Source organism: Pyrus communis, chromosome 9, assembly GCF_041283825.1.
Source record: "Pyrus communis isolate YQ-2024b chromosome 9, ASM4128382v1, whole genome shotgun sequence".
Lineage (NCBI taxonomy): Eukaryota > Viridiplantae > Streptophyta > Magnoliopsida > Rosales > Rosaceae > Pyrus > Pyrus communis.
The window spans coordinates 26,629,522-26,653,630 of record NC_142573.1 but is presented as its reverse complement, the minus strand read 5'-3'; the positions used below and the strand labels follow the sequence as shown (position 1 = coordinate 26,653,630).

The 24,109-nt window shown below is 35.3% G+C and overlaps 1 protein-coding gene and 1 long non-coding RNA gene across 2 annotated transcripts in view; one reads left to right on the top strand and one right to left on the bottom strand.

Moving 5' to 3' along the window:
- The first annotated feature begins 695 nt into the window (after positions 1–695).
- LOC148694498 (disease resistance protein At4g27190-like) lies at positions 696–16,222 on the top strand. The gene is made up of 8 exons (XM_088699679.1): positions 696–809; positions 2,454–2,524; positions 9,311–9,396; positions 9,513–12,195; positions 13,538–13,906; positions 14,018–14,668; positions 14,848–15,654; positions 15,839–16,222. Exons 4-7 carry the CDS (start codon positions 9,556–9,558, stop codon positions 15,205–15,207), a joined length of 4,020 nt encoding a protein of 1,339 aa, XP_088555805.1. The 5' UTR covers positions 696–809; positions 2,454–2,524; positions 9,311–9,396; positions 9,513–9,555; the 3' UTR covers positions 15,208–15,654; positions 15,839–16,222.
- LOC148694495 (uncharacterized) overlaps positions 5,776–24,109 on the bottom strand; it is a 142,942-nt gene continuing 124,608 nt past the window's right edge. Inside the window, exon 4 of the long non-coding RNA XR_015966344.1 lies at positions 5,776–6,512. This is a non-coding gene — a long non-coding RNA (uncharacterized LOC148694495). The remainder of the gene's footprint in view (positions 6,513–24,109) is intronic.

Here is a 24,109-nt window from a genome sequence, read left to right as displayed (position 1 = left end):
AAGTGGTGGGAAATTTTATTTTTTATGTTATTAATTTTTTTAACACAAGAATCTCATCACTTGTATATAGACACGTGGTGTACCACTCGATTTCTGGGCACATTGAAAAATCTCTCGTCACCTTGACTACTATTGGGAAACAACACCACAAAGATAAAACTGAGAAATGTAATTCAATTTGAAGTCTTTCTCTTATTCTAAGCCAAAAAAGAAAAAGAAAAAAGAAATCTCTTAATGATAGCTGGCAACAAGAGAAAAAAAGAGTGGAAAAGGGGCGGGGGGTGTGGGGGGTACGCGCGCCCAGCGCAAGTGGTATTTTTTATGTTTTATTTTTATTTTTATTTTATTTTTGTCCTTATTATTAAATTAAATTAGTATATAATTTTTTTTATTAAAATGTAAAGATTTGAAGTCATTTTCATTAGTTTTCCACATAATATTAGGATGTAATTAGCAAATTTTAATTAGTTTAAGGACTAATTTTTCTAAAAACATAGTTTAAGGACCTAAAATTTACTTTGATAATAATTCAGTTACTAAATCAGTACATTCCTCTATTCGTATGAAATTCCAAAAATAGTCTTTGCCTTTTACAAAATTGGACGCGCGTTGCGCCACTAGTATTTTCCTTCAATTATTGAGCGCATTGCTTTCTAATTTGCTTGACTTAAACAAATGGACTATTTAGACCATTGCTTGACTTGACATTTGCAAGTCAGGCTTGAAGCTACCGCAAAGAAAGATAACAGCTTCTTCTGCCTGCATGTGTTCGTCTGATGTTTTCAACTGTTATTCCAAGAACATGAAAGGTTACTAACGCCTTCAGATTTCCTGTATTCCCACTCCATAATTCTTTTCACACTTTCGTTTTTATGTTCTCCGATTTTAATTGCAGCTTGTTAGAAGAATATAAAGAGTTACGCACCCGCCACCGTTCTTACTTGTTTACTTGCAGCTTGTTCTTACTTGCTCAAGCTTAAGAAGAAAATAAGGATTGTCCTTCCGTTTCCTTCTTTGATTTCATTCTGTGTTAACTGTTAATTCAAGGGTTGGCGCGTCTTTAGATTTTCCATATAATATTCATGGAAAGTGTTCTATTGGTCACTTGATAATTTTAATTAGAAATATTCCTTTGCTCTCCTTCTCATGCTGCTCTCTCCTCTTTGCGAAATCTAAATGAAAATTTTTGGAAATATTCCTCATCGCTTATTGAAGACTTGGGGCTGGTTTGGTATTGCTGTGTTTTGAAAAAAAGTTGCTTCTGGTGTGCTGTGAGAATAAGCAGCTGTGAAATAAAGCAGCAGAGTGTTTGGTAAACTTTTTTGTAAAAGTGCTTTTGAAAAAAAAAAACAGTATTAGAGTGTTTGGTAAATTTTTATGTAAAACAGATGTGAAAAAAAATCGGTTTTTCGAAGCTGGGTTTTGCAGCTTCTTGTTTTTGGCTTTTTTCATCCAAAACTGTGAAAAAAAGCTGAAGCTGAGTGTTTACCAAACACAAAAACAGCTCCCAGTTTTTTTTATAGCAGCTTTTTTCAAAATCACCTCAGTACCAAACCAGGTCTTGGTTGGCTCATTCATCTAATATTCCGGTTTTGAAAAAGGAAATCCCTACTTCTGTATGAAAAAGGCAATCAGTTTCTTTGCAATTTGGGTTTTTTTTTTCCTTCTTTGGTTCCTGTACCCTTTTTCCAATCTCTTTTCTTCTATTTGTTTTTTTTTTTTTTTTTTTTTTTGATTGTTTTGGCCTGTTCTGTAGAGAAAGTGTTCGTTATAGCTCGAAGAAGAGTACGATAATTGGCGCTCCAGATGTACATAATCAAACTCTAATATTGTTAGACTATTAATTATTATGTGGTACTGTGTGTGAAAGGAGAAATAGCACTTCAAAGACAGGAGAAATTTTTTATTGTGATCGGAAAACGAGTGGTAGTTTTTACATAAGTAGTGGGAAATTGTATTTTTTAAGTTATTAAATTTTTAACACACATATCTCATCATTTGTATAGTAATATGTGATGTACCATCCATGTACTGGTTACATTGAAAAATCTCTCCAATGGGAGGAAGAGAAATAAATTCCACGTCCAATTATTTGTCTAGAAGAATGAATTCTGCTTTTATAGACATTAATCATACCCTTTTGTGGAGGCAGATTCTCTACCCTCCCACTTCTCGTGTCCTCTTGTGCTCTTTTATTTGTGTGGTCACGGTTAAACCACGTCAACATTTTATATTACTTAATCGTAACCACACAAAACAGAAGAGTACGGAAAGTGGAAGGGCAGAGAATCTTCCTCCTTTCACATGATGCGTCATATAATTTAATTATTATTTCTCTTAAAATCAATCAAAAGTTCATCTGTACTATTAGGAAAATTGCGATGGACTTGTAAATCGTACGTACATTGATGATCTCAAAATAATTTGACATTCCTTTCGCTTTTGCTATGCAGTTGTCTCCAAATGAAAGCTTATTAGAAAGCATAAACAAAACGAAAGGAGTTGCAGTCGATTAGGAGCTCCGGTATGTACTTTATTTCCTTGTATAATTTCGTTTAAAAAATTGTCATTTGCACTTCAAAAATTAAATTGTCCAAAAATTTAATTTCATTTGGGAAATGTTTTTTTCTTTTGAAAATTTTGTTTGCACTTCAAACTCTTGCTGCAACCACCGTGTCCACCAATACTGCTGCTATCTTATACATTACAAAAACATTACTACCAAAGACAAAATCAGTACTTTTCATTATATATGTCTCTAAGCTACATATTAATAGAACTTTGCTTGCCAACCAAAAATTAATAAAATTACTAGTATACCCTAGTGTACATAATTAATATTAGATTAGAAAAAAATATATAGAGGCATTAAAGTAATTCACACAAACAAGTTTTTTTTTTTCCTCACCACAAATAACCGAAGTTTTTGTTTTTTTTGGTCAAACGATAGATTTTGTTATATTAGCCACCGACGGGATTTGAACTTACGCTGTCATACAAGGACTCAACAATCAACACCTTTCCACCATTGTGGTAAAAGGTCACTTGCTAATATACATAGTTTTACTCCTACACTTTTTCTCTCCAACTCCCTACTTTCCCCCTTTTTAATTTTAATTTCAATTCTTTTTTCTTAACCAAATTCCAATTCTTTTTTAAATTGTACTTTTATCTAGTATATATGAATACTAGACACGTTTGCAATATTTTATTAAAAATTTATTATAAAATTAAACTAATTCATGCATTATGTAATTATAAAAATGCAAAATTGCAAGTGGCCCTTTACCACAGTGGTGGAAAGGTGTTGTGCCCTTGCATGACGGCCTGAGTTTAATTCTTGATGGTTAACTTACTAACGCTATCGCTTAACTCAAAAAACGCAAAATTGTATTTATCTTTTGAGCCTCATGTATTTTTCGTTTGCAATACTATTTTCCAAATATCATTTAGAGAAGGGTAATTCTCACTCTACTACCTTGAAGTATCGTGGTTTTCAAACTCTCATACATAAGTTTTTTCATCTTAGTCTTGTACCTAAAGTCCGAATTTTGTGACATTTTCATATTTTCGTTAATCTGGCTGTCCAAACCTTCATTAAAGCGTAATGTGGTACCTACGTGGACGATGACTGTGTAGTGACTTGTTGTTGTGGCCTACATGGATGATGATTGTGCAGATTTTTTTTTTTTTTGGCTAATGCAAAATAAAAATTAAAAATTAAAACATTGGGATGTGGAATCGACGGAGCCCCAAAGTCTCATCCTTCTCCCTCTTCAGAAATCGGACTGTGAAGTCTAATTTAAGACCAAAGGAGATTGAAATTTTAACACTTTTGTTTGATGAAAGTGTGAAATAGAGGAGGCAAATTTTAAAACCAAAGTTTGTGGAATTTGGAGGGTTTCGTTGAGAATTTGAGTCCAAATTGGATTGTGGGAACTGAAAACCAGAAGCTTATTGGGGATCTGAAATGGAGTTTTTAGAGTCTTGATAATCTTTGGGTTGTGCTAGGATAGCACCAAACTAATTGGAAACCAACTCAAGCCAACTCACAGGAAATATATCAAATGAAATGCAAGAATAAAAATAGAAAAGACATCAAGATTTAACGAGTTTCCTCAACAGTCAATGTAACTAGAGTACATCATTGCAGCAGTAGGAGCTCACCAATAATCTACTATCAATCAAATAAGAGTGTTTATAAACTGTTTGACAATCTCACAACCCAAAACCCCAATACACCCATTAGCTATTACACACCAAAGAAACAAATAGAGAATGAAATATAGTGAATAATTTCTTCTCTATACAAAGCTCAAAGCTATTACAACAACAACTACTTTGATGGATAATCGCTAACCAAAGAGGGCAGCAGCTGCAAGTGGCTATTTACCACAGTGGTGGAAAAGTGTTGCGCCTTACATGACGGCGTGGGTTCAAATTTTGCCGGCGGCTAATCTAACATCTAACTTACTAACGTTATAGCTCGACTCAAAAAAAAAAAAAAATAAAAAAAGTAAAAAAAAAAAGCAGAAGAGGGGAGTAGCTCTCTTTTCTTCTCCAATAATGGTGTTGTCGGCTCCTCATAATTTTCCTCACTTTTTTTTTTTTTTTTTTTTTTTTTGCTGATTTCAAAAGGTAGCTGTTGTTGCTAATTAAAACCCTGGCCACCTCACGTGGCTAGCACATGGCCCAATAAAAAAATGCCCTTTTAGTGGGTTGTTTGGCTTACAACTAAAGGCCCACAATAATTTTATTACATATTCAACAATCTCTACCTTGACCAAATTCTGAAAGTGCCATGATGAGTCAAACCAATCAACACATAACCACTCCCGAAAGCTAGCAAGAGAATAACTCATGCTGAGCCAAATGCTCCAAAACTCTTATTGCTTAACACCATCTTTATATAGGCAGAATGTGAGCCAAGTTCAAACAATGAACAAACCTGGCTACACCAACAATATTCGTTAACATATCAGCGGGGTTGTCTTTAGTTGGAATCTTCTGGAGAATGATCTTCCCTTTACCAACGACTTCAAGCCAAAGTTGTAATGCACATCTATGTGCTTAGTCTTCGCATGATAAACCTGATACTTAGCAAAATAAATGGCATTCTGACTATCACAATGCACCTCCACCTACTTCTGATCAACCCCCAAGTCTCTAATATGTCCATGTATTCAAATGGCCTCCTATATAGTTTCAGCAACTACCATATATTCAGCTTCTGTAATAGACAAGGCAATAGATGATTGCAATAGACCTCCAACAAACTGCCCTTTAGTAATAGTAAACACATAGCATGTAGTAGACTTTCTTATATCCAAGTCACCTGCATAATCAGAATCAAAATAACCAACTGCAAAGTTGCCAATAAATCATTCTCAAAGTATAAACCAACATCTCGAGTACCATAGAGATACCTCAATATCCACTTAGCTGCATGCCAATGCTTTTTACCAAAATTATGCATATATCGATTCGCCATACCAACTGCATGAGCAATGTCCTGTCTAGAGCATACCATTGCATACATCAAACTACTAACCAAATTTGCATATGCTATATTTTTCATTTGTAGCTTCTCTTTATCAGTTTTAGGACATTGTAAAGAACTCAATTTAAAATGAGGAGCCAAAGGAGTACTAACCGGTGTGGTTGAATCATGAACTCCAAATTTCAAAATCAACTTCTCAAGGTATTGCTTTTGATCCAAGCACACCAAACTTTTTGCTCTATCTCTAGTGATCTCCATGACAAGGATCTTCTTCGCTTCACCAAGATCCTTCATCTCGAACTCATTCTTCATTACCTTCTTCAATTTCTCAATCTCCTCGACATTCTTTTAGGCAATCAACATATTATCAACATATATTAACAAACAAATGAAAGACTCTTCTTGCAACTTCTTGAAGTACACACAATGATCATATTGACTTCTAGAATAATTTTGTTCTCTCTTAAATTTATCTGACCTCAAATACCATTGTCTTGGAGACTGCTTCAAGCCATAAAGTGATTTCTTCAACTTGCAAAACAAATTCTCCTTCCTTTCACTTTGTACCCATCCAGTTAAAAACATATAGATCTCTTCATGCAAATCACCATGTAGGAAAGCCGTCTTTACATCAAGTTGCACAAGCTCAAGATCATATTGTGTAACAAGAGCTAACATAATAGGAATTGAAGAGTGCTTCACAACCAGAGAAAAGATTTCATTGTAGTCAATCCCTTCCTTTTGTGCATACCCTTTAGCAATTAGTCTTGTTTTGGATCTCACATTGCTTTTCTTATCAATACCTTCCTTCTTGCCATACACTCATTTGCAACTGATAACTTTCTTACCCTTGGGCAATTTAGCTAATTCCTAAGTCTTGTTTTTCAAGAGAGAATTCATCTTGTCACCCATGGCATTGCATCACTTCTTCTTTTCTTCACTTTCAATGGCTTCCTCAAAATTGGATGGAATCTCATCAGTGCTAATGGGAAGAGCAAAAGCAACATAATCACTATACCGAGTTGGCTTGTTAATATTTCTCCTTCCTTTGTTCTTGGCAATAGACTCTTGAGGTGAAACTTGCTCTTCATCTTGAAAAGAGCATTCAACTTCAACATCTTCAACATCCTTTTGACCTCCTACTTCTTCACTTGTAGTGGCTTTAACATCAGCGGAATAGGATATGAAGTACTAGAGGCAACTTTCTCAAGCTCCACCTGTTGGACATCTTTCACATTCTTCTCAGCGTCTCTAAGCATACTTTCTTTGTCAAATGTCACATCTCTATTGATTACAAGTTTCTTCATGGATAGGCATCATAACCTGTAATCTTTGACACCATTACTAAAACCAAGAAAGATATTCTTTTTGGCTCTAGGATCAATTATTTTCAGTTACATGAAAAGGTGAACCAAAAATACGAATATAACCATAGTTAGAGGATGGTTTTCCAATCCATAGCTCCATTGGTATTTTACCCTGAACAACACTTGAGGGTCACCATGATGTGACATGCATAAGTAACTATCTTTGCCCAAAACGACTTGCTCAAACCTGACTGAGACAACATACATCTAACCTTCTCAAGCAAGGTTTGATTTAATCTTTCTGTAACTCCATTTGGCTGTGGAGTTCCCCTGACACTGAAATGCCTCACAATCTCTTCCTTTTTGCAAACTTTAAGGAAATGATCAGATATTTGTTCTCCACCATTATTTGATCTCAAAATCTTAATTTTCCCCTCAGTCTGGTTCTCAACCTTTTTCTTCCAACCTAAGAAAAATTCTCAACACCTCATTTTTGTGCTTCATAGTGTAGACCTAAGACCTTCTAGAATAATCATCAAAGGTCAGGAACCAATGTCTAGGGAGTCTTTGTAGGACCCTAAATATTTGAATGCACATAATCAAGAATGTCCTTTGTCTGATGTACTACAGTACCGAATCTCATTCTAGTTTGCTTCCTCAAGACACAATGCTAACATAAATCAAGCTTACAAGTTGAGAAAAGCTTGAGCCTTTCTTGCTCTTCCGCACCTCTGTTCATCGAACTTGTCATCTCCTGAATAAATCAGTTGTCCTTTTCTTTTCCTTGTTATGTTTCCATTTCCTTTTCCCTAACCGAAAATGGCTTAAAGTTCATTTATCGACAACATTAGAAGAGAAAAACACAAAAACTCTTCAATTATCTGCACGCCACTTTAGACATTAAACACACATTGATTAATTTTTTCATTTGACAATGTCTTCTCTTGTACCTTTGGTCTGCTTGAGGCTAATTACCGCAATGTTCCCTTCTTTAATTATCCACTGTTCTCATTCTGGGACAATACTTGGGTACTGAATAGTCAGTACCCAAAATAATAGCCACATGAAGTGGCCCAATGAGAACAAAACATTTGTTACAATTTTAATTTATAAACGTGTAACCAAACACAATATTAACCTCACATCCAAACATCCCCTTTCTTTCTCAACGCCTGGCTCTTCAAGCCTCACTACTCGCTTTCTGCCATGGTTTCAGCACTAGAAACCTTGTCTTCTCCACAGTTCCGATAACCTTGTCTCTTCCATCGGTGCTACCCACTTCTCCTCCAAACTTTCTCTGTCGACGACCCTGCCCCAAAATCCTCATATTCTTTATCGTGGAAGCCATGGCAGCACTCCGTCGTCGTCGGACTTCTCCGTCATGGAATTCACGGCAATATAGAAGCCCAAATTTCCCCAAATAATTTCAACCTCCTTCGTGATTTTTCTTCTAAGTGAAATTTCCTTCATAAGGTTAATTAGTAAGATGGATATGATCTGTCATGGGTTGTGAAATTTGGGGGTGGAGCAGCCATGACTTCGGGAGAAAGGGGAGGGAGGTGGTTGATGGAGGTATGGCAGCACTACTCTCGTCATAACCACCATCTCCACCAACATTGCCATTATCTTATACATTACAAAGATATTACTATCAAACAAAATACTATCACGTTTTAATATTTTCTTTATAAAAAAAATCATTATTAAATTAATCTAACATATACATTATCTAATTATAAAAATGTAAAATTGTATTTGTCTTTGAGAACCCAATACGCGGACTTGCTTATGTGGTTCTTTCAACACACAACCAAACACCTTTTAAACAAACAACCAAACAGCTCCTTTCTTCCTCCCTGTAACTTTTTCACCCTTTTTCCTCCATCTCCCTTCGTCTAGGACCAATCACAATGGCTGCCATTATCATACTTGTAAATAAATAAAAAATTGAATTCTCTTCAAGATGAACAAAATCAGACACTCTGCAGCCCCCTAGCTCTGCTCGACCTTTCAGAGCGAGGTTATCTCTGTTCCTAACCTCGCGTTGCTCGAGCTCACGGCTGCCTGGATTTCGCAGTTGATGGCCTCAGATTTCTTTTGTAAACTAGAGCTCGTCATGAGCCTCTGGAACTCGTCGAGCCTTGGCAGAGTTAACTCGCTCAGCTCCTGAGAATCGGGGGTCAACTCCATCGTACCATCTAGATCAGTAGCTTTGTGGTACAAACTTCAATTGGTGGTCTTCAACGAACCAATCGTTCTATATTTCGTGAAATTCAGATATGGGGGGCTTTGAGTGTGCAGATACGGTGTTTGTTAAAATGTCTCAGTGAAATTCAAAGCAGATTATATATGTTTTTCATAGTTTTTAAGAATTGAAAACAGTTGCTAAATTCCGTGCCAAGCAAGTTTTTTTAGTATAATAATTGTATGTGAAAACTTGTTCATGGTCTCGACTTCTACTTTGCAAGTGTGGAATAACCTTCTTTTTGCTTTTACTATGCAGATTTCTCCAAAAGCAAAAAAAAAAAACCACAAGATTTGCATACTGCTCTGTTTTTTCTTGAAGCATAGCCTTGATCATGAGCTAAGGTATGACCTATTGTTTGATATTTTTTTTTTTTTAATTTCATCTGCTTTGAAAATAAAGGATTCCTTTCTCGTATCTTGAATTTTTTATTTATTTTGGATTCGTATATATTCAACAGATCGGAGAAGCAGACGAATTGGTAAGTTGAAGGTGCCGTGGCGATGGAGATACTCACTGCAATTATTCCTACAATAATTGACTACACAATTAGACCAGTTGCACGCCAAGTGGGTTATATCATTTTCTACAAATGCAACCTTGAAGATCTAAAGAGTGCATGGGAGAAATTTGATGCTGTCAAACAAAGGATGAAGCATGAGGTTGAAGACGTCGAAAGAAAAGTTAATCAAAAAGTGGATGCTGATGTCCGGAACTGGCAGACAGAAGCAGATGAGATCTCTCGAGAGGCAGAAGCATTATTGGATGATGAAGGCCGTGCAAAGACAAAGTGTCTCTATATATGTCCTAACCTGATATCCTATCATCAGCTCAGCAGAAAATCAACTAAATTGGTGAGAAAGATTGAAGAACATGAAAATAAAAAAGAGTTTCCCAGTATTTCTTACAATGTTGCCGTGGAAGACATATCTGCCGTAGCCTCCGACGAGTACATGGCCTTCGAATCAAGGACTTCAATGGTGAAGGAAATCATTACGGAACTGAAAAAACCTGATATCAACAAGATTAGTGTGTACGGATTACGGGGCGTTGGGAAGACAACACTTGCCAAAGAGGTTTACAGAGAAGCTGTGAAAGAGAAGCTATTTGATGATGTGGTTATAATACTAAATGTCAAAGAAAAAAAAGACAACGAAGAAATTCAAAAAGAAATTGCTGAAAAGTTTGATAAGGACGTTGATGAATCTCTGAAAATGGGAACAAGGGCGAATCTCCTATGGGCCAAGATAAAAGATAGGAAGACTCTTATCATTTTAGATGATGTTTTGGGAATAATTGACTTCGAGGCTGTGGGACTTGTTGGCGTGCCGACTTGTAATTTATTGTTGTTAACCTCTGGAGATCAAACAGTTCTCTCTGGGATGGGCATGCAAAAGTGTTTCCAACTTGGCAATTTAAGTGAAGAAGAAACTTGGAGGTTGTTTGAGAAGATGGCAGGTGACGTGGTTAAAGACAACCGTATACGGAAAGTAGCAACCCAACTAGCAAGAAGATGTGGAGGTTTGCCGGTTTTAGTTGTTACAGTTGCAAGGGCTTCAAGAGAAGATAGTTGTTTAGAGGTATGGAAAGATGCCTTGAGGCACTTCAAAAGCTTTGACAAGGACGGACCAGCAGAAAAAGCAAAATTGGCTATAGAGTGGAGTTACAATCGGTTGAAAGGTGATGAGCTTAGGCCATTATTCTTGCTATGTGGAGTTATTGCAGGGGGGAGCTGTAGTATTTCTCTCAGTGACTTGTTCAAGTATAGTATGGGTTTGGGTTTGATAAAAAATGTTGATACAGTGGAAGATGCACGGAATTCATTGCATGCACTGGCTGCAAAACTAAAAAATTCTTGCCTATTGCTGGATAGTTACAACGATAGTACTGTTAGAATGCACGAGCTTGTTCGAGATGTTGCTATCTGGGTTGCATGTGATGATAATAAGGTCTTTTCAAAAGCATATGGAGATGAGGTGAAAGAATGGCCTGCTGAGGATTTATTTAAGAAGTACACTATGATCTCCTTAATATCTTGCAAAATCCCCAGACTTCCTGAAGTACCTTGGGAATGCCCAGAATTAAAATTGTTGGTCTTGGAGAATGATGATATTGGCGACACCGAGGAAATCCCAAGCAAATTTTTTGACGGGATGAAAGAACTCAAAGTGTTGGATGTCAGCGGAATCCGTATTCCGTCGCTACCTCCGTCTCTTCTATCCCTAAAGCATCTCCAGACATTGTGTTTAGATCGGTGCGAGTTGGTAGACATAACTCTTGTTGGACAGCTAACAAACTTGAAAATTCTTAGCCTCCTAAAGTCCAAGATTAAAGAGTTGCCCAAAGAAATAGGGCAATTGACTCGGCTACAATTATTGGATTTGACCGGTTGCTCTGAACTTGTTCTGATCTTGCCTGGCGTTATATCAAGCTTGACAAAACTAGAAGACTTGAGGGTGGGAATAAAAAGCTTCAAGCGATGGGAGGGTGAAGGTCCCACTAGCGGAGGCAGTAATGCTACTATTTCGGAGCTGAAGCACTTGGCTGAACTAACTGCATTAGACATACATGTTCCAGATGCTAACCTTCTTCCGGCCAACTTGTTCTCCGATAAGTTAGAAAGATACACCATACTTATTGGTAATTGTTGGGAGTATCCTAACACGTACGGAACCTCCTCTAACATGCTAAAACTCAAGCTCACCAGGAAAAATCAATTCGACCGAGGTATAAAGTTGCTGGTAAAGAGATGTGAGCAATTGTACTTGGATGGGAAGGAGAGTGGGAATATTATTTCCTTTCTATTTGACAGTGATGCTGTGAAACAACTGAAGTGTCTCCATGTCCAAAACAACAACGAAGTTACACATGTCATTAACTCCATCGATTGGAGTTACTCTCAGAATGCCTTCCCCAACCTAGAATCTCTATGTCTTGAAGATCTTGTGAGGTTGGAAAGTGTATGTTATGGGCAACTCGAAGATGAGCCCTTTCAAAAGTTAAAATCTTTGACACTGTGGAATCTATCAAAGCTTATTGGTTTCTCTTCCAATGACAAGAAATTAACGACTGACACAGAAGCCGACGAAATCGTGTTGGAGGATGAAATTGGTGGACCACCTAAACTTTTCAATAATGAGAAGGTACTTTCTCTGCTATTTCGACCATATAATTCTTTCGTTTTTTTCAATAAGTCAAAACGATTTAAATGATTTATTAAGTTATCAGATTTTGATAACCCACAGTTTTTTATTTTTATTTTTTATTTTTAGGATTTGATAACTCATGATATTCAACTTGATATTAAAATAAAGGAAAAAAAATAAAAACAGCAGAGCGTAGCTCAGCGTACTGGGTACCTTTCCCATTCCCCTTCCTTCCCAACGCCACCATTCCCTCACGGACCACCACCTCTTAAAGCACAGCGGCAGCATCTCCCTTGATGACGTCATCGAGATCGCCAAGGTTATGAGGAACAGATCCATGGCCGGAGGAGCTCGCGGGAACGGTGAAGGAGATTCTCGGAACCTGCGATACGCTGGGCTGCACGGTGAACGGCAAGGACCCCAAGGATTTGCAATAGGAGATCGTCGATTGTGACGTCGAGATCATTCTCGACCGACAAGGGTGTAAATTCAACGAATTTTGCACCAAAAGGGATTTATTCTTCAATCTTCCCAAATTTAGTAGTCCCCTATTGTTCGAAGGAGCAATTAAATTGAAGGGCGAGGCTTTTGGGTTTTGATTTATGGATTTAAAGTGTGAAGGAGATGCAATTGATATTGCTGCTGTGGTGTTTCGGGAAGTGAGAGAGAGAGGAAGAGGACGAGCGGCTTCGTTTTCTTAACTTTTGCTTTTATTTTTATTTAATTTTATTGGGAGTTGATAGAGTTATGTTAGGGTTAAGTCTATGGACACTGTCAAGTATTGAGACGTGTCATAAAAGAGAGTTTTTTTTTTAGTTGATATTTTTTTAGTTGATATTTTAGTTGATATTTAGATACTAAGAAGATAGAGAGTTTGATTAAGCCATACAATAGGCAATTTAATTTAGTATCGAATTCGTCATCTACGAGATTCAACCTAAAACCTCTCACTCCCAAGTGAAGAGGAATACCGTCAAACCATAGTATTGAATGACATAAAAAGACACTAATTTTAATTGTAGAAAATTTGAACCCATCTCTAATTATTAGGATAATTCACCGCTCGCTGTTACTAAAGATCTTTCACAATAACGTGCTTTTGGTATCAATTTAAATAAAATAGGTTTGTTTTTTTTTTTTTTGGTCGAAAATAAAATAGTTTAAATTTGAAATTAAATTGACATAACATTGGCCCTTTATTCCGTCTAGTAGCATAGTAGCTTACTTTTTAAATATATGATATTTACTTTATATCTAAACATTTTGAATATTTACGACTAACAACAATGTAAATTGTAATTTCCTAATATCAACATGAATTTTGTTATGTGCGATGCAGGTTATGATGCCCAACTTAACAACTTTGATTGTGCATCAATGTGATAGTTTAAGATTCTTGTTTTCAAGTTCTATGGCTAAATGTCTTAGACAACTCAAAATCCTCAAGATATCCAATTGTCAAATCATGGAAGAGATAGTGGGAAATGAGGAGAATACAGATGACATGTTTGATAAGCTAAACTGTCTAGTGCGACAACATCTTCCAAACCTCGCTAGATTCAGCTCAAGAAGTTACATTAAATTTCCTTCTTTGGTGTATTTGGACCTAGACGATTGTGCTAAACTGGAGACATTCATCTTTGATGCTAAGAGTGAAAATATTACAACCAACAAAGAAGAAAGAAATACTGAGCTCTTTGATGAAAAGGTGAACTATACGTTCACTTGTTTTCTTTATGCTTTTATTTCCAACTTATGCATGCATCCACTCTTGTGAAAAAAAGGTTTGTTCACAAGTTCTAAAATGAATATGTGACAGGTAGGATTTCCTAGCCTGGAGATGTTGTGCATATGGGACTTACCTAAGTTGAAGACAATATTCCACAACCAACTTCATTCAGATTCTTTTGGCAAGCTCAGAATTATGGATGTTCGTAGATGCCACAGTCTGATTAATATCTTTGGGCCAAGTATCATGGGAAGATTGAATGCTCTAGAGAGATTACAAATAAAGCAGTGCCAGTCCCTACAAGTGGTATATGACTCATCATCTACCACTCAGTTGAACGGTTTTGAGTGCCCAAATCTAAACTCAGTTGAGATAGACTCATGTGATAGTTTGAAAAATGTTTTTCCCGTCTCAATGGCCAAAACTCTTAAGCAGCTAAGCAAGTTGAAGGTTAAGAATTGTGGTTTAATGGAGGAAATTGTTGTGAAGGAAGAAGGACCACAAATGGCATACGAGGAGTTCGAGTTCCCTAAAGTAACAACTATGATATTTGATAATATGCCCCAACTTCGGAGTTTCTATCCAGGACTGCATGTTTCTAATTGGCCATCACTCAACATATTGAAGTTCATTAAATGTGGTGGTGTGGAGATTTTTGCTGCTGAATTTTCAACATATCAAGACAAGTTTAAGTTGGGCCACCCAATGCCAACGGAACAACCTTTCTTTTTAATTGAGAAGGTAACCATACTTGTACACAACTTTTTTGATATTCGAAATTTTATGTAATTTTTACATACTAGTTAAACATGCACCATAAAGTAAATACATTTATTATGTTTTTAATATTAAAGTTATTATGCGTTGTCCAGTTTTTCAAAATATTTTAAAGCATGCTCTTATCGTTGATTATATTTCAGGGTAAGTCATTCCTCAACTTGGAAGTGTTGGTATTGGACAAGAACATGGAGATTTGGTATGAACCGTATGGTCCACTCCCGACAGAGTTGATGAGCAAATTAAACACAATTTGTTTTGCTACTTCACATCCCAAGTCAGATGTTTTCTTTGAGAATTTACAGAATATTGAAATGCTTGTTGTGCTCTCTGATCCTTGGAAAGAATTATTTGTCCACGACCACCAAGGAAGTAGTAGAGGGGAAACACATGAAGTTGAGACCCTCCCACGTGTAAAAGTTTTGCAGCTCAACGAAATGCCGGAGCTGATTCATCTAGGAATGGAAAACTCCCAACCAGGGGGCCCTGTTTTTCCAAACTAAGCTTTTTGGAAAAATGTGGCAGATTAGAGAATCTAGCTTCAACTTTGATACCCTTTCGGAATCTAAGCTTTTTGGTCATACAGAGTTGTCACGGACTGCAATACTTAATACCTTATTCCGTGGCTAAGAATTTGCAGCAACTCATGAGGTTGGAAGTTGTGTCCTGTCAAAGAATGGTAGAAATAGTAGCGAGCAAGGAAGATGATCCAGAAAATGAGATTACTTTCAGTTGCTTGCAATGTTTGAAGCTTTCTGGTCTACCAAGTTTGCAAGGCTTTTGCAGGGGAAATTGCATTTTCAAAGTCCCATCCTTCAAAACTTTGTTTGTCGAGGACTGCCAGCTGATCGACTTAAAGATTTCTTCTGATGGGTTACTCCAAAGTGATCCAAGACCAGGAAGACTACAAATAGCTAAGTGATACAGAGGAGAATGATCGTGATCAAACTGTAAGTACTTCATTCACTAATTAAACAACTATTAATTTCACTCTCCAATTTTTCAGCTTTTTCTGAACCTTGAACCGTAAAATTTAGAAGTCTGATTTATTCATCTTATTCATAGTTGTTCAATCAGATTTCATACTGAACAATTTATGTGTTTATTTCGTCAACGAAATATATATTTCTACAGGAGCAGCTGATGATTGCAGATTCAAATGTAGATGTTACAATTGCAGGACTCTCTGCCAAAAAGGAATCCTCATCTTTTGCCTAGCGTGTTAAGGTTTTCCGATTGTGTGCAATTGCGTGTTTGTTCGTTATTTTCCTCTTCCTTTTGTTTTTCCTTTTTGTTTTTCCTTTTCAAGGAAGAAATATTAGCCTGGAGAGCAGACTGGAAGGCACTCTGATTTTCCTCGTTACTTGCTCTAACTATTCTCTGTGCAATTTGAGAAGGCACTGAATCATATTCCACGACATGTTATGCTTGTATTGACTTGTGTGTTTCGTCGTAATAGTGTGATTTGTATTTGGAGCTTTATTCGCTATATTTTCGGTTTTGGTGTTTGGGAAATAATGCTTGAGTGATTTCTGTAAACATTGATGCATTTGAAGTGGTGAAGAATTATAAATATTGCATATGTTAGAATAATGGACTAAATCAGAAATGCGCATATAATTCGATTCAATTCATTTCAAATAAGAACCAAACTAGAACTGCACATAAAAAGCATACTAAATTACCAAATTTGAACAATTTTAAAAATCAATTATTTTTGTTACAAATATTCCATTCGATTCATTTCAACCGAGCGAAATGGTGTTCTAGGATTTATACAACCAACCTCACTTAATGGAAAAAGGCTTTCTTGTTCTTCTTGTTGTTGTTGGTAAACAATTTCTGGAGATATATTAAAACTGAGGTGCTAAGTTTTAGTATTGCAAAGTTGGGAAAAAGAACCATTTAGGAAGCTTCGGTCTTATTGTGAGGTTTTCTTCATGAAGAACATTCACCGTGTGTTAAGGTACCATATTGTTAGAGAAACTATTAATTTAAATCATATTTTATAAATTATATTATGTGATTGTTGATAATTGAATTATTATTTAAGTGTTAATTAACGTAACATACACCTTATTACTTACGTATGTGAAGTTGAAGTTTGTAGACTTTAAATCAAGGAGAATGCTAGCGGGACTTGCGCCAAAAGGGAGTCCAGCCGGACTTGCCCAGCACGTGTATTTGACTGTAATTGTTAGTGCTCCTTCAGTTCCACTGTTAATATAACTTAAGAAAATAGTAATTTAAAATTAGAAAACTTCATTTTAATCCTTAAAAAAGATAAGTTTTAGACTATATTCTTGTGTAAGATTAAAATCTAATTTTAGTCCCTAGTACATTTAATCATATCATTTATTAGTTATATTTTGATGTTTTATTTATCTTTTTATTTTTGTTTTAATGTATTAATTACATTTAAATTTAATTTTTATTTCATTCATCATAATATATTATAATGTCTACATTTAGGCAACTAATTTTTTTATAATATATATTCCGATAATAATTTTGTATGTTCTTCATTTAGGTACATTAATACATTTGAATATTTCGATATATCCATCGGTACAAACATATAGGTACATTGATTCAATATAATGCATTCGGTCAATATAATGCATTCCGTTATGTACATTTTGGTACACACATTTGAGTATTGACTTTTAGGTACATTAATTCAATATATTATATTTTGGTACATACATTTAGGTATGTACATTTTGGTGCATACATTTCGGCATAAACATTTAGTTACATACATTTTGGTATATATATTTTGGTATTGACATTTCAATACGTACATTTTGGTACATACATTTCGGTATTGACATTTAGGTACATTAATTAAATATAATACATTTCGGTACATACATTTAGGTTCATTATAATATATGTCGGTACAATCATGTAGGTACAAATATTTCTGTACAAAAAAGTCAATTTTATATATCTCGGCACAATCATTTCTGTACACTTCTGTATTTATATATTTTTGCATCACAAATTTCTTTTAATATTTTCTCATTTACATTCATTTATAATTAAAAAAAAAAACTAAATATGTGCATATTAATAAAATTAAAATTTAATGTGGAGAGATTAAATAAAAATACACATTAAATAACAAAAATTGAATGTAAATTTTGATAAAAGTACACTTCAAGGGATTAAATTGAATATGTAATCTAGCATTAGGTTTTTTTTATATATATAATTTTAATATTTTGCAAGGACTAATGTTCAAAAACCCTATTTAAAATTATATTTCTCTCCACTTGCTGTTCTTCACCCTTTCATATTCCCGATGAAGCCAGAAGCATTGTAAAAGCCTTACTCTCTTCTCAAAATTTTGAGCTATCCTCTCACACTATGAATCGGTAACCGTGGTTGTCAATTTTCAAATATTCATCGAACTATACCGGGCAAACCTAGGATTTGAATCTGTAAACCCAAGAATTTTGAAACTGACAGAAGTCCGGGGTAAATCTACAATTTGAATTTGTCTCCCTTTGTTTTCCAAAGTTATTAATTTTTCTAAGGGTTTCTCCCTACACCTTTTTTTTTTCCTCAAAATTTTTCCATCGGAAATTTGTGGATGTTAGATACATGTTCTGGAACCGTGAATAATTGTATATTTTGTGGATTATGAGATAGTGAATTTGGTTGATAAGTTTTTAATGGAGTTTTTATAACTTAGGAGCCATGACCCTTTCATGGTTTGAGAGATGGAATCAGAATTTTTATGCAGATTTCCGGGTTTCATGGGTTGAAAAATCTCACCCTACGTTGTCTCTCACATTTCTCAATACGCCAACTAATACATCCATTTTCTTACCTAGGAAGTCGGAAATGCCTGCCAGAATGAGTCCTCATTTAGTCTTTTTCAATTGCATACTACATTGGGCTTCTCTATCGTACCACGTTCGTTGTCACATTTCTCAATACGTCAACTAATACAGCCATTTTCTTACCTTACTCTTTTTTAATTGCATACAACGTTGGGCTTCTCTATCCTAGCACGTTCTCTCTCTCATGCATTCATTGTCTCATCTTCTTCTGCTAAGAGAGCTTTTCTTCCCATCCCTTTCTCATTATTTGCTCCATCTTCTAATTACACACACTTGTCTCGTTTTGGTTTCTTCATCACAGCAACCTTCTTCAGCTTAATCTACTTTGCTTTACTTCTAAAAGTGAAAAATCAATTTCGTTGCTTTCCTGTGTTTCCTGATTTCATTTTTTGCCAATTTCAACTTCTTGTCGCTCGGTTTTACTTGAAAAGAAAAAAAAAAAGGTATACATATTATGTTCAGCTTCATTTACCAGCCGATTGTGCTTCGGGGTTATATAAGCAACGGAATATAGAGAGATAAGGTATATGGTACGTCTTTTGATTTTTCCTTGTTTTTATTCCATTCCTCTCTTTATGGGTTTTTAAGCTGTCTGTGCGGATTTGCCCCTTTTGTTTAACCCAAATTGTTGCTTTGCCAGTCATGTTGAGATTCCTTTACTTAAAAAAAAAAAAAAAAAATGTCAGGTTGAGATTCAAGTCGAACAACTATCAAGTCTAAGTCATATACATTGGATATGATATTGATCGGGTGCTATGATGAACGCTGATGGGAAAGTTAACCCTTTGGAACCCTAAAATCTTTGAGCTAAAGTCGACGAACTTCAGGTTCACAAATGTAAGTTTATGCAAGTCACACAAAGCACCAACAATAACATATTTAAAACAGAATACTGGGTTATAGGTACATTAATTCGTAGCACAAACATTAGGTACATCAATATAATATCATTTAGCACAAAATTTTCGTACAAACATTTAGGTACATTAATTCATTATAATATATTTCGGTACACACATTTAGGTCAGGGGCGAAACTAGATTTCTTCTAGTGGGGGCAACTTGAAAAACAACTAAGAAGACCTTATTACAGTATGACTTATACCAAATATGATATTGGAGATGATTTCATATGACGATGTATCACAATTGCAATGTTATAAAAAATTTAGTACTAGTTGAAAGTGGCAAATTGATGAGAAAAATATTAATACATGACAGGTGGATGAGGGGTTTTTTGGTTTGAATGACAGAACAAGAGCACTTTTGCTCATATTATATTTGATATAGAGTAGAAGTAGTATGGTATGCTTGATATTAGGCACATGTATTTTCTTCAAAAATAACACATGGATATATATAATTGCAGTATGCAGCTTAACCAACGAATTACTTGAGTAGGGGCATCTACCCCTAGTAAGCCTTCATTGGCTCCATCCATGATTTAGGTACATCAATTCATTAATTTTAAAAATATTTTTGGTACACTTATGTATTTACATGTTTCTTATGTGTCCTTTTTTTTTTTTAAAATGTTTTCTCAATTGGGTTTTTTTTTTTAATGTTTTCTCAATTGGGTACATTATAAGGATATAATTGGAGCAAGTTAAACAAAATTAATAAATTCAAATATGTATATTAATAAATTCAAATATTTGATAGAAGACAATGAATATTCTACACATTGAATATTAAAACAAAACAAAATATGAATTGGAAATTGAATTAAGGGAGACTTGGATCCAGTCCCTAGTCACTGACACTCTTTGTCTAAAACCTTAATTGTATTCAAATTTTTATCAAAGTCCCTTAACTTGGTACACCTCATGAAATTACTATTAATCTGTAATATTTCTATATGTTTGACATTAATTATTTGACATTTTATGATATTTATAATCGCATAATTCATGTGTATATATATATGGCATATAAATCTCAGATTTAGAATCCTTCATTTATTACTATTAGAAACAGCTGCAATACAAAAATTTCAATAAAATTGATTGAATAAATGGATAAAAACAATGTAAAAATACAAAATAACAAATGGCAAAAGAATGTATCCATAGTGTAACATCCCACATCGCTCAGGGGAGTGATCCTTAAATGTATATTCCCATCCCTACCTAGCATGAGGCCTTTTGGGAGTTCACTGGCTTCGGGTTCCGTAGGAACTCCGAAGTTAAGCGAGAAGGGGGCTAGAGCAATCTCATGATGGGTGACCCACTGGGAAGTTGCTCGTGAGTTCCCAAAAACAAAACCGTGAGGGAATGGTAAGCCCAAAGCGGACAATATCGTGCTACGGTGGTGGAGCGGGCCCGGGAAGTGGTCCCATCCCGGTCTGGGATGTGACAATTTGGTATCAGAGCCTAACCCTGGTCGCGTGTGTGCCGACGAGGACATCAGACCCCTAAGGGGGGTGGATTGTAACATCCCACATCGCCCAGGGGAGTGATCCTTAAATGTATATTCTCATCCCTACCTAGCATGAGACCTTTTGGGAGCTCACTGGCTTCGGGTTCCGTAGGAACTCCGAAGTTAAGTGAGAAGGGGGCTAGAGCAATCCCATGATGGGTGACCCACTGGGAAGTTGCTTGTGAGTTCCCAAAAACAAAACCGTGAGGGAATGGTAAGCCCAAAACGGACAATATTGTGCTACGGTAGTGGAGCGGGCCCGGTAAGTGGTCCCAGCCCGGTCTAGGATATGACACATAGTGTTAAAACTTGGTACATTTTAAATATAAAATTTCACAAAAAAATTTGGCACATTTTACATATAACAAAGTGGTAAGTTTATAAAGAAGAATGGGTACATTATAAGTAAATTATGGGTACAAATATAAGATTAAAAACAAAATGAGTACAAATGAAGTTTTAAAAAATATGGGCACAAAAATAAATTAATATATGGGTCCAATTAAAACTAAAAAGAAAATTAGTAAAAAAAAAAAAAGGTTGCAAATTAAAATTGGGCACAAATTAAAAATATAAATATTTGATATAAAGTTTAGCCATGAATATAAATTTATCGAATGTAACGTTTTTAACACTAAATGAATATATTTTAGAGATAAAATTTAATTATGCTGATATGTAAACATTTTATTATTGAATAATGATGTTTATTAAAACCTGAGGACCTTGATAAAAAAAATTGTAAAAAAAAAAAAAAAAAAAATTAATCAATGGAATAGAAGAAATTGGAGTGAAAGAGAGTGAAAGTCAGAAGTCAAACAAGAGATTAGTGGATGGAGAAAGTAAAAAAATTATCTGGGATGGGAAAGGGATAAGAATAAAGTGGGGTGGACTTAGGTAAGTCTGGAAAGGGATGCATTTGGGGATCTTTGAGGAGTTGGGTTTCTGTGGATGCACTCGGCTCCGTCTGGGGAAGGGAATGCAGCTCCATTTGATTAGATTTATAACTTAAGCACATTTATCATCATTTGATCTATGTGATGTCAAGATTTAACGTTGCATAAGTGACACACTCCGACCTCAATAACACAAGTTACGAGGTTGTAATGTGCTAGCCGACACTAAATTGACCGTATGGCCCCATCCGAAGATGACGTCTCAAGCTAACTCAATGATGAAGCCATAGCAAGATATTTATGATGTACAAGAATTTGAACCAAAGATGTTCATTTAATATAATCCAAAGCTGCTACAAGAAAATACTTATCATCTTTTATTTTATACAATTTGCACTTTGCATTCAAAATTCACATCCAGCCATCCATAACAAAATAATTCTATAGAGCTTGCATTGCTGCATTCTACTAATGTCATCAATGGGTTTTGGATCATAAACTTACACATCACAGTTAATAAAATGCAATCTCCAAAATACGAAATGCTCGTTATCAGCAACAACATTATAAAGTTGAAATGGTCAATTGCCAAAATAGATGAATCAGATGAATTTTGAGAGAGAGAGAGAGAGAGAGAGAGAGAGAGAGAGATTGATGAGTGATAAGAATTGAAATCAAGAGGCGAGAGCTGCCTCAGAGCAGACTGTCGAAGACTATAGAAAGATGATATTCTAGTGTGGTTGAGTTCATACTAAATGTATGGACTTTACCAAACAACCAATTAAAAATGACATTTAATTTGAAGTGTGGTATGAGATTCGGTGCAGTTTTCAAAAGTCAAAACCGAAACCAAAACGTTTTCCTACACTGCGGTGCAATTTCAAAACTGCAACTGTTTCAAAACTGTTTGGTGCGGTCTGATTTAGTTCATGTTTCGGTTTTGATTTTCAGTTCCAACGTCCACCCCTACCTTTATAAGAGAATCTCCACCAGTGGTGGGATTGTCCTGTGAATTGGGTGAAACTGCCTATGGGTTTTGAAATCAATTCCAGCGGTTTGAAAAACATGGGGCAATTGGCAGAAAAGTAGTTGCCCCGCCAATTATTGCAGGGGCTTTAGGCCAGGAAATGTAGTAGACAAAGGGGGGCCAACGGAGCCAAACGACTCGAATTTGAGGCAACAACAGCCGTTGGATTCCAACGGTTAAAAATAAAATAAAATTTAGGGCTATGCACCACATGGCACTTTGTTGCGCGTCAAATTTTAAAAATTGAAAATTTCAAAAGTTAGGACTAATCCAACCCTAAAAAATAGAAAAAAATCTAAAAAATTACCAGCTAGAAAAATTATTAGAAAATTTAAAAAACTTACAAAGTTAACACTTCAAAAATCTTACAAAGTTCATAACACTTGCAAATTAAACAAAAATCTACAACGATAATGACATATGGGAATAAGACGAAGAAATATTAAAATATATATATTTGTGAATAGTAACGCCCTTGTTCTTGCTCTTCCTTCTTCCAAATAGGTGAACTTGCACAAAGAAAATTACCTTTTAGAGTTAATAATTAATTGCCCTTGCCCTCCACATTGATGAAATATGATTAAGCTTAATTTTACGCAAATAATCTCTAAGATCATGTTGATAATCATTTCAATTTTACTTCAATTTTCACATTTTGTGTTTGAAATATGAACATATATGGGGCAATGGAGAGATTAACGTGTGTTAGGTGTTTGGTAAAGTGTATTGTAAAAGCGATTTTAGCATAAAGCAAGTGTCAACCTTATTATAACCTTGCAAGTTGCAGATGATACTAACGGTGCCCCTAAAAGTGTCATGTTCTTACCTTTTCTTTCAATTAATCGACCATTGTCATCCATGAACATGTAAGCCCAAGACGTCCAACAATATCGAGACTGAGTGCCACTCAGACTGAATGGTATTAGTGTATAATGTGCTTGCTTATGTTGAGTATTTGACAAGGTATTTCATAGTATGGTAGCCTTTGAGTTTTTAATTCATGAGTTATTTGTTGACTAAGTTATGATCCTAAACATACATTACTATTATTAAATCATCTCACTCAATTAAATAAACGAATCCAGTAAGGATTTCATAACATTTGACAGAAAGAAATTGATGACACAATTGAATCACTCCCAGTAATTATCTGGCTTGGTAGATGCACAAGCGCACATATACATCCAAGTTTCGATATATACACAATTGGAACA

What these genes read in the sequence shown, in the direction of transcription:
- LOC148694498 (XM_088699679.1), top strand. Translation starts at nt 9,556, where the DNA reads ATGGAGATACTCACTGCAATTATTCCTACAATAATTGACTACACAATT. An exon ending in AACTTTTCAATAATGAGAAG is followed by an intron (nt 12,196 to 13,537) that starts GTACTTTCTCTG and finishes TGTGCGATGCAG; the next exon opens with GTTATGATGCCCAACTTAAC. An exon ending in CTTTCTTTTTAATTGAGAAG is followed by an intron (nt 14,669 to 14,847) that starts GTAACCATACTT and finishes ATTATATTTCAG; the next exon opens with GGTAAGTCATTCCTCAACTT.